Below are 12,034 nucleotides of genomic sequence, written 5' to 3'. Positions count from 1 at the left end.
CACGCGAAGAAGAAACAACGTAACTCCGAAGAAGAAAAATAGAAGAACGTGAAGATGAGGAAGACAACCACGATTTGAGGAGGAGGCGGAGGGATGAGGAAGAATCCACAACGCGCGGGAGAACGTGAAAATGAGGAAGAATGCTACGATTTGAAATCCATAGTGCGCGCCCATGATTTAAGGAGTTATTTACGTCGGACAAAGATGGGTCCGACATAAATGAGATAATTTATGTCGGCTGCTTTACTGTCCGACGTAAATTATCTCATTTACGTCGGACTCATCTTTGTCCGACGTAAATAACTCCTATTATTTACGGAACTGCCACCGCGTTTTTACAACGTCGGGTGTGCTAGTTTCCAACGTAAATGAAGAGACGTAGTAACTCCTTTTTCCACTAGTGTAAGGGGACTAAAAATCAATTTAGCCAATTTTTTTTATTATAATTTTTCAATTTTAATTTCTTAATTAATGTTTAAATGGATCCAACAATATCACGTGATCCACAAAACAAACACGTATTACTTGAATCACCCAATTAATAATAATAATAATAATAATAATAATATTATTATTATTATTATTATTATTATTAATTAATTAATTAATGTTGTAAGACTAAAATACTGGTCATCATCGATTCTTATGATTCTGGTTAAAAGTTGTCGGTTCCATTATCTTCGTTTAAGTTACTACTAATTTATATATCAATGATTTTTAACTCCCACTATTTCAAAACTCAAAACAAAGATTTTAACAAACGCGTGAAATTATTAATTGTATTATCTCTCCATGAATCATGCACTCAAATGAAAATGACTCATAAAAAAGAAGAAAAAAAAACCTCAAATGCAAACGTAACGTTATCTGTAGAATTAGCTTAATAAATTTCCACAAACACCAATAACTACAGTTCCCCTCTACAACAACTTATGGTGCCTTTACGGTACAATCCCAAAATCCTTCGGTTTGTATTTTCATATTAGAAGATGTTTCAAACCAAGGGACATGAAGTAAATTTAGAACTCTTGCATTTCTATAAATTCATCAATGTTTCTATGAACCAAGTGCACATCAAGCGATCAAATTTCATTTTCATGGCTGCCACAACTCACATAGCCATAGTCACGGTCCCAGTATACAGCCATCTACGTTCAATTCTCGAGTTCTCCAAGCGACTAGTTCATCTCCACCATGACATCAATGTCACATGCATCAACCCTACATTTGGTTCACCTTGCAACAACACCAAATCCCTTTTCGATTCTCTTCCCTCAACAATTAACTACATGTTCCTACCACCAATAAACTTGGAGGACCTTCCACATGACACTCACCCCGCAATCCAAGTTCAAGTCACCATCTCTCGTTCTTTACCTCTAATCTATGATGCATTGAAGACACTGCATGCTAGCAGAAGACTCGTTGCAGTCATTTCTGATGGTTTGATGTCACAAGTGTTGCACTTTGGCAAGGAACTTGATACCTTGTCCTACACGTATTTCCCATCCACAGCTATGTTACTATCACTATGCTTGTATTCTTCCATGCTAGACAAGACAATTTCTTGTGAGTACAAAGACCTTTTAGAACCTATGGAGATTCCTGGTTGCATTCCTATTCTTGGGACTGATCTACCGGACCCTCTTCAAGATCGATCAGGTGTAGCATACAAGGAGTTTCTTGAAGGTAATGAAATGCTATATTTTTATTTACTTTTTGGTGGCAACAATAACTAGGGCCTTGGGCTTCTAAGCGAGGAGAAATTAGTAAATAGTGTTTGAAATTTTGTCTATATCATCTCAACCCTAAAATTGTTAAACCCAAGATATATTCTTTACTATTGTTGAAATCCAACAACCCAAAAATGGCTTAGGAGAGATAAGATAAATCAAAATTTTCAAACTCCTTAAGTGAAAATATTAAATTTTTAAATACTAAATTTTATAGTGGACATTTAATATTTTTTTCAATTATTGAATATTAAAACATATTTTTAAAAATATTAAATATTATTTAATATCAATTTTTAAAATTTTTAAATACTAAAAAAATGAATAATATTTAATTTCATAAGATTTAATATTAAAATTTTAATATATATATATATGTGTGTCTTTAAAATCAATTTTGTCAATGTAGAAAATCAAATCGTCCTATCCAAATTATAAATTTAAAATTTCAAAAATTTAAATTAATTTGTTCAAATAAAATATTTAAATAATGATAGAAAAAAATCAAAATAATTTAATTTTAAGAATATTAAATTTTTAAAATTCTTCATCTAAACACACTAAAATTTCCAAATTAATTGATAACATCCGAAAGTTTGTCACGTGGAAATAATTTAAGATCGATCATCCTAGTAAAAAATCATGTAATAATTTCATTCCGGTGAGACTCCAAAATATCACAATAACCTTTGATCTTTTTGGGTTAGATACGAGAATAATCATGAATATATCAATCTAATAGTATATTGGTTAACAACTTTTTGTTTGAAGGTAATGAAAGGTTCTATTTAGCTGATGGTATATTGGTCAATAACTTTTATGAGATAGAAGAAGAGACCATAAAGGCCTTACAACAAGAAGAAGGAAGAGGAATCCCTTCTGTTTATGCAATTGGACCCTTTGTGCAGCAAAAGGTGGCATGCAACGACGAAAGTGACAAAGAATGTTTGAGATGGTTAGACAAGCAACAACACAGTTCCGTCTTGTATGTTTCTTTCGGAAGTGGTGGCACACTTTCTCATGACCAAATAAACGAGCTTGCTTTGGGTTTGGAACTAAGTGGCCAAAGATTCTTGTGGGTGTTAAGACCACCAAACAAGTTTGGAATCATTAACGACATTGGTGCTAAAAATGAGGACCCTTTTCAGTTTTTACCAGAAGGGTTTCTGCAGAGAACAGAAGGGAGTAGTTTGGTGGTTCCTTATTGGGCATCTCAGGTTGAAATCCTAGGTCATGGTGCGATTGGTGGGTTCCTATGTCACTGTGGTTGGAACTCCACGCTTGAAGGTGTTGTGCTTGGGGTTCCACTCATAGCATGGCCACTCTTTGCGGAGCAAAAGATGAATGCTGTTTTGCTGACAAATGGTTTGAAAGTGGCTCTTAGGGTTAAGGTGAATGAGAAGGGTATAGTGGAAAGGGAAGAGGTAGCTAGGGTTATAAAGAATCTAATGGTGGGTGAAGAAGGGGAAGAAATTCGTAAGAGAATGAAAAAGTTGGAAGATGCTGCTGCTAATGCGTTGAAGGATGATGGATCCTCAACAAGAACCCTAACACAGTTGGTGCACAAATGGAAACGTTTAACTTTGGGAGTTGCATGATGTACTAATAAAGTCTAAGGTGTAACTTCTATTTCCGAGTATTCTCTGTAATATAATGATGAGAATTGAGAATGACATTCTCGAGTACATTAAAATAATAATGTATTTAATTAGTGATAGAAATATTTTTATGAAAATGAATACGAAAAAAGTTAATTAAAATAAATAAGAACAAAATTTTTGATTATCATGTCATGGAAATTAATTTATCCACCTTTTCTCTTGAGAATAAAATTATGAGAATATGAAAGTAATTTTATTTTTGAAAATGATCTACATTTAGGAATAAAATTTGTAACCTTTAACCAACGTGGGAAAACGTATTTCTTATTCATTTATTTCCAAAAATGTTCGAAGGATAACTTGAAATAAATGTCATCTAAAATTTTTTGCACAATTGATTTAACCATGTTATATTAATGGAAAGACGTGCTTCTATGTATTTTTTTATTTTTGGAATTAAAAATGGGTTCTTATATAGTTGTTATTTTTTATTATTATTTTTTTTATCAATATAACTGATGTTGGAGGATAAGAATTGAAATAAAATAGTGAGAATAAAAATCAAAGGATTAAACAAAAGAGAAGGAAACCGAATATGAAATTGGATGTCGAGAGCGTGAATGGGAGAGAGAAAACTGAAAACCTTTGTTTTATAACAGTATTGTAGTTGATCATAAAATTAGGAAAAAAAACATGTGTAAACCAACAAAGTATATTGTATTTATTATTTTTTTAGATGTCTATTTTGTAAGTTTTATGATTTTCTAATACATCAATTATAGAAAATTAAAAGGATCTTTGAAATTCATGATATTCACATAATAATAATAGGCCTGAGCATCGGTCGGTCACGGTCGGTTTCGGACCAAAATTCTTAAAATCATCCGAAACCGATTAAGAAAAATCAGGAGCCATTTCCGACCGACGAAGAACTCGTGTTTTAGCGGGTTCAATCCGTGCGGGTTACGGGTTCATCGGATGGATTCATCGGTTTGAGAAGCTTCCTCTAGCGTCTCGTGCCGCCATCCTTCATCACTCTTTGCCGGTCTCTGTTACTGCTTCATTTGGGGGAAATCACGGAGTTTCAGATCTCCACATCACCACCTTCATCAACCAGAACAGGGAGCTTCTCAGCGGCGGTAGCCATGGCAGGAATAAGTTGAAGAAAAGAGGATGTTTACGGAGTGAAGAAGAAGAAGAAAGAAGACACTGTGAAGAAGAAGAAAAAAGCAGAAGAAAGAAGACGGAGTGAAGAAGAAGAGGAAAGAAGACGGAGTGAAGAAGAAGAAAGAAGACGAAGTAAAAGAGACGGAGAAAATAAACGGTGAAGACGAACGGTCGGATTCGGGTGCATCGGATGAGAAAATTCTAACACCGAATCCGACCGTTAAAACCCGTTTGAACCCGAAATTTGCTTCAGAAAAAATCCGAAATACCTGAGAATTAATCCGCTTCACCCGATCTGATCGTCGGTTTGGCCGGTTTCGGATCGGCCGGAAGTTTTTGCCCAGGCCTAAATAATAAGAAATAGTATGTATCTTTCTCCATAATGCAAATCTCTTTTGATCCTTAAAGTACTTTAATCTTTTTGAGAAGAGAATCAAGATTTCACTCCCTTTGATTTTTCTTACTACTCTCTCTATCTTTCGTGATGACTAGAGTTTGAGAGAATATTTTCTATCAAGGGTGTGGACCTTAATTTACATTAGTGGATATTTATAACCCCTAAAGATTGTTATTCCTATCAAATAACAATTATTCTCAAAACTGCTTCATTAAGCCCATTTATGATTTAGTCCCTAATTATTTAATTATTTATTTATTAGTCCCTTTATACATCACATGTTTCTCACATGAGACATAATTATCTTACATATTTATTATAGATATAAATTATATAATTGTTTGCGGTGAAATTTGTTTATGAATTCTTTTTATTCGAGCTAGCAAAGTTTTCAATTTAGGTATGTATATCAAGTGAAGTTTTCTATGTAGCTAACTTCTATATGTTATTAACGTGCAAAAGCTTTCTTGAATGAAGCTCACGTGCACCAAATACAATGATTTAACCAATTAAACCAATCAAGGCTCAATTTTAACATTTTTTTAACATGTAAAGATTTCTAGATGCTCTTGGTGACTATCATGAAACGAGATTCATACATATAGACATTTAAATGAATTGAATGAACAACATATAAGTGTGCATGGGAGCCATGAACGTAGGCAATATATGTATATAAGTGTGTAAGTATTGAATTTTTGACCTCCTGAAATGGGCCTACCTCGCTTATTTATAGAGGATAGGGAGGAGTAGATACTTTTGCATTGGTTCGACGTGGTATGTGTAACCGCTCCACATTATGCGACGTGGATAACCTTTCTCAACTGTTCTTAACTTCCCGCAACTACCTGCTGCATTTTTCAATTCTCGAGTAATTCCTTCAAGGTCTTCAAGTTTAATTTCGAGAAACGGTTAATATATATCAATCCCTTATGGTCCATAATCGTCCTGCTACACTAGTGGAAAAAAGGCTTTTAAAATCGGTTATTTTCAACTTTTAAAATCGGTTTCGTAATCAATTTTAAAAGAGTTGATTTTAAAAGTTAACTTTTAAGATCGGTTGTTTTATAACCGATCTTAAAAGTCCTGGCTGCGAAAAAAATTAAACTGGAATGGGCCGTTCCAGGTTGTTAAAATGGCCTAAAAAGATAGTGTGGAATGGGTCATTCTAGCATAGTTTGACATAAGTTTAACCAATCCAGAACGGACATCAAAACGGCCCGTTCACCTTGCAGAACGACCCGTTCTCCCTAAAGAAAGGGTTGTCCTCCTTGCAGAATGGTCCGTTCTCCCTGAAGAACGACATGTTCTCCTTGTAGAACGGCCTGTTCTCCTTGTAGAACGGACCGTTCTAGATTCAAAATTTACCCAAAATTGAACCTACAACGAAAATAGAGACAAGAGAAGAGCATGAGAAAACGAAAAGAAATACAAGAAGAGCATGAGAAGATGAAAACGACAACAAAATTTACCTTATTGGAAACTTTAGAAAATGAGAGCGCGAGAGAGTAAAAAAAGGAATGGAGGGAAAAATTAAAGAGAATGAGAATGGAGGGAAATATAAAAGGTTTCTGACGATACTTTTAAAATCAATTATTTAAGAACCGATTTTGTATACTACATACAAAATCGGTTATGAAATAACCGATTTTAAAAGTAGCACTTTTAAAATCGGTCATAAAATAACCGATCTTAAAAGTGTTCATATTATTTACAAAATTGCCACCGCGTCACTTTTAAGATCGGTTACCTTGTAACCGATCTTAAAACTCCGATTTTAAATTCAATTTTTGCACTAGTGCTAGTCACGCGAATGTAGGTAACCTCCTCGAACCGCTTATAACTTCTCTTCTTTGATTTGTCGAATGATCCTTTGAGAGTCCTCCAATTACTTCAAAATTTAACGATTTTACCCCAATAATATATATATATATATATATATATATATATATATATATATATATATATATATATATATATATATAAGAAATTGTTTATGCATTTGTAATCACAAGATATTTTCCCAAGCTTTGACAAATTACGAAGGAGCTAGTTTGTTAAAATGTAGGCTCACCTGGAAATTGGAGAGGGTTTCAATCGATGTAAAAAAAAATTCATAAAGTAGAAACGTTTTCTCCCTTGTTTATGCTCGAAAAATTCTTTGTTGAAAAATTATCTTTGATAAACTTTCTTGATCTTTTAGAAATTGCTTAATGGTGTGTTTGGATAAGACATTTTAAAAATTTAGGTAATTTCAAATTTTTAAAATTTGAATTACTCAATTATTTTTTTAAAAATATTTTATTTGGATAGATTATTTTTTAATATCTTGTATTTTAATTATCTTGTTTTAATAGAATATTCAATTTTCATCGAAGCGAAATTTTATTTTAAAAAATTTATTGAAAAATTAGTTTTAATATTAAATTTCTTAAAAAATATTTAATGATTGAAAATTAATTTTTATATTAGAAAATTTTTAATAATTCAAAAACAATACTAGATATTATATTTAATTATTTTTTTTATAAATTTAAGAAATATTTTAAATTCACAATACACTTAAAACCTTCGAAACACTATTAACATCCACAAGATGATTAATACATTGATTCATAATACGAAGTGAGTTCATTTTAAATTAAAAAAAATAGAAAATTTTTAACTTTGATTATAGATGGTTCAAAATCATAATATCACATACGATTAAAAACACTAATGAGATTCCAATTGTATGTTTGTCCAGATCAAGATAACAAAAACAAAAGATAGCTTGTGAAAGACATGAAAATCACAACTTCATTTTAATCTATTCAACAAATAGTTGATAAAATTTGACTTTTCAAAACCATAAAATTTCATCTCCTCATAACTCATAGTTTACGTTAAATTCAACGATCCAAACATTAAATTAAAAGTTGTTATCGCATAGATCAAATGTACAATTTTTTTAAAAAAATTAAAAAATATTTGGTACATATCATTTCATTAATTCAAATTAATAGATAATCATAAAATTATTTTATATGTTGATTTGAATTTATATAACGAAGTATCATATAGTTTTCAAATTCTTTAAAAATTTATAGACTTGGTCTATATATTAAAAACTTTTGATTCAACGGTTAGATTATATAAATTTGATATAAAACATGATTTATTGATTAAAGTAAGTCAACAAAAACTTATTCTTAAAATAAGTGGATCCATCATTATATATATAATCAATTAAACTTAAAAACACTCATTAATTCACTAGCCCTAGTCGTAGTCAACTTGTTTCTACTAATTTATAACAAATGAAAATTGAATTAAGAAAGTTGCACTTCAACATAGAAATGCTAACAACTAGCAAATAAAGTCTAATACAAAGGCACCAACCCAGCTAAAAAAATTCCTATCTATAATAGTGTTTTTTTTCCTTTCTGTTGAAAGAAAATTATAAATCCATTAAAGGAAAAAGTTCCTGTATGTAATAGTGAGCTCCCACTCACATTCACGTAGACAAGAAATAGACAAATTAAATTAAAAGATAATGCATATTGCAAAAGAGCATGAGAGGTAATTTCCCTTTGATCAAACATATTGTGAACATTTCTACTAAATGTCCAGAAATATTATGGTTTTGACATTTCAGAAATGGGATGTGTTTCACATATGTAGAAATTTATTTCCTATTTCACATGAATCATACTTCAAGGATTTTGGTGACACTTCTAAAATAGTAAAGGAAATCAAAAGTTAAGTATCAAGCCTTTCTGTTATCACCCTTAAAATATACACAAGATGTGATAAACTATAATAGATGTCTAGTAGAGTTACACTAGAACTATACCCATCTTAGACAAAATACTAATATCCAAAACAAGAATGCAATAAAACAAAGAGAAAAAGGGAAACTAAATAGAAAAATCTGGCAAAACATATAAAGCTACTTCTCTAAGGTAAAACACTTGAAAATTAGTGATACGAAGATAATTAAAGTGTTATAAATTTTAGTCGTGAACCAAATCTATCTAACAAACCCAATCATTTCTCAATTATAACAAACAATAGATAAAATATCTATGAAATGTTAAAAGGAGGAAATGATGAAAAAAAAAGGTAGAATAGGTTGTTAGCATTATATCTAGTATAAAAATGAGGAAGTTAATTATCAAAAACATTATCTATGAACACTAACTATGGAAGCTAATTATAAAATTTATAAAGTAACTAACCTGTTTTTACCGGAGATCGGTCGTAGAGGACGATCTTCTGGGCAAGATTAGCGAGCCTCCTTCACTAGGTACGCTTGCTGTTTCAAGGCGGGAGTAGTACCTGCAAAAGAGACTCTGATGCTAAAGTTAGTCTTTGGGCCTTAGGCGGGAGATCAGTTACGGTCTGCTCAGATAATGGGCCTTTGTCTTGGCTGATGTCATGAGGTGCATGTTAAATATCAATTTGCGCTATGATACCAAGCTCAAGCTCGGCTTCGTGGTACGGTCACCTCGACTCCAACCTAGCCCTGACCTGCTCCCATACCAAGTATGATCATCGCAGTTCCACCACATGGAAACAGAAGGGTCAGCTAGAGTTTAAAAAAAATCAATCATACAAGTACAGACAATAGTCCATACCACACAATCAACATATTAACAATCATGCAATAAATACATAACAATCATCATCACAAACGACCATGCAGTACAACATAAAACCAAACTCATTCATACAACTTAGAAGCAACTTTAATACAACAACAACAACAATATACAACTTAATATTTAATGCATCGTCACGCATGTACAACTGGGAGATCTCCAACAACTGAAGTTGAGCAGTCTAGGTGGCATAAACCCTACCGAATCCAACATTTGACCTATCTCCACCAGGTCAGGTATAGTACAACGTTAGGAACTCCGAAGGAACCAGGTATAAACAACAATAGACGATTTCTCAGGTGTGCCACTTAGACTCGAAGGTCCAGTACTACTGTCAGGACAGAAGGGTTTGGGTATGAGCCTACCATGGCCTTGGCTAGCTTCACCAATCCACATGTGGAGTTAGCCCACCCACTGTCCTCCAAGTACCACGCACCCTCTAGTATCTAGTCAAAGACTGCATCTCTAACTAGATATCTTACTCAAATTGGTCATTCAACCATGACATGGATCGACTATTTCCATGTCCCCCACACAGTGCTAAGGGATTCAACTTTAAAACAACTTTCAACTTTAAAACAACTTTCAACTTATCACCTTAGTACTATGTATCTCAACTTCTGGCCGCTTGTAATTAGTATAGCTCGGCCTGGCCCCTTTACTGTGGTCGCTTTGTACACGTGTACCTCGACCTTGCCCACACACGGGACCAACTAAGTCCTAGAGGAGAACGATACAACGTCCACTCCAAGGGACAACTTCCCAAGGAGGGTTTTTCAACAAATTGGGCTCTTAGAGCATCACAACTATCTCAATCCACACAATGGGATGAGCAACTTCGAAAACATCTCCCCTAGTCCTAGTGATCAACAACTTATCATCACAGTTTAATCAGCTTATAAATCAAAAACATATATCAGCTCAACAACTTACACAACACACAACTTTTCAACTCATTATCTCAATCAACTTTCAACTTGAACAACACAATGAACTCACAACTTAATAAGCATAACAACTTAAACAACATACAATTTTTCAGCAATAGACATCACATCAACTTTACAGCAATATACATCTTAACGACAATAGACAACTTACAACATGCAAACAACTTAATTAAACAACTATAGTAATTACAATATCAACTTAACGTAACTTAACAACTTTATAAACAACTTCAGCAATATACAACATATTTAAAATTCATCTATAAGGTCAACTTATATAAACAACATAAAAACAACTTAGTCAATCTACACTCTAACTTCCCTCACCTGAAGATTGGCTCAAAATAGCCAATAACTGAGAAGAAGTAGAATTCCTTGCCGAAGCTCAACCCGGAACTTCAATCCTCCCAAAGTAAGCTTCCTAATCTGAATTTCAAGAAAAGCCAAAAGGCGTTAGTGATCTAGAGAAGGAAAGGAGTCATACAGAGAAATTTGGGAGAGAAAGGAGCTCACAGACCCAAAGACCTTCTCTCTAAAACTCACATTCTCCTGAAGGCCCCCAACCCTTATTTATAGACTTTTCGGATTGGCTAGAACGGCCTGTACCGATACCGGAACGGCCCGTTCTGAACTCCCTCAATACGCACAAAAATCACCTGCAAAATGGCCCATTTCGGAACTCATCCGGAACGGCCCGTTCTCCCTCCGGAACGACCCGTTCTCCCTCTAGAACGGCCCGTTCAACTTTCAGAACGGCCCGTTCTCCTTCAGTAGTTTGTAACGTCCCGTTCCAATTTGGGAACGGCCCGTTCTGGATACTGAATCTTTTTTTTCTCTACGATACAATACTCCCCAACAAACAGGAATTTTTGTCCCCGAAAATAGGTCTACTTGAAAAGAGGAATGGATATTGTTCCTTGAACTGACTCTCCACCTCCCTGGTAGCCTCACCAGTAGCTGCATCCCAAACAATCCTCACCATGCTGATGGACTTGCCACGAAGCTCCTTCAACTTGGGATCAACCACAACTACCAATCCTTTCTCATAGGTCAAGTTCTCTCTAACTCGCACCTCATCCATCTCTACCACATGACTCGGGTCTCTGATGTACTTCCTCAACTATGAAACGTGAAACATGTTCTCCCTCTTCAAACTCTAGAGGTCTCCTCCTCCTATCAGCTAGGACTTTTGTCGACTCTGGGTAGCCCTCAACTTTTCCTGAATCTATCTCACCATCCCAGTAGTCTAAAGAACTAACTCTAGACCAACCACTACTGACTCACCCTCTTGATACCAATATAATGGAATCCTACACCTCTTGCCATACAAAGCCTCAAAAGGCGTCGTGCCAATACTCAAGTGATAACCGTTATTATAAGTGAACTTTACCAATGGTAACACCTCCTTTCAGCTACCCACATGATCTAACACACAAGATCTCAAGAGATCCTCCAATGACTGAATTGTCCTCTCCGACTGACCATCTGTTTGTGGATGATAAGCGAAGCTCAACCTCAACCTCGTCCCCAAAGCCTGATGCAG

The 12,034-nt window shown here is 34.1% G+C and overlaps 1 protein-coding gene across 1 annotated transcript; it reads left to right on the top strand.

Annotated features, from left to right (window-relative positions):
- Window positions 1-980: 980 nt before the first annotated feature.
- LOC109791456 (hydroquinone glucosyltransferase) lies at window positions 981-3,331 on the top strand. Its single transcript, XM_020350753.2, has 2 exons — window positions 981-1,689; window positions 2,505-3,331. The coding sequence occupies exons 1-2, from the start codon at window positions 990-992 to the stop codon at window positions 3,329-3,331; spliced, it is 1,527 nt and encodes a 508-aa protein (XP_020206342.2). The 5' UTR covers window positions 981-989.
- The last annotated feature ends 8,703 nt before the right edge of the window (window positions 3,332-12,034 follow it).

The sequence above is a fragment of the Cajanus cajan genome, chromosome 3 (assembly GCF_000230855.2).
Source record: "Cajanus cajan strain Asha chromosome 3, NIPB_CcT2T_4, whole genome shotgun sequence".
Classification (NCBI taxonomy): domain Eukaryota; kingdom Viridiplantae; phylum Streptophyta; class Magnoliopsida; order Fabales; family Fabaceae; genus Cajanus; species Cajanus cajan.
This window is presented reverse-complemented; position numbering and strand designations above follow the sequence as displayed.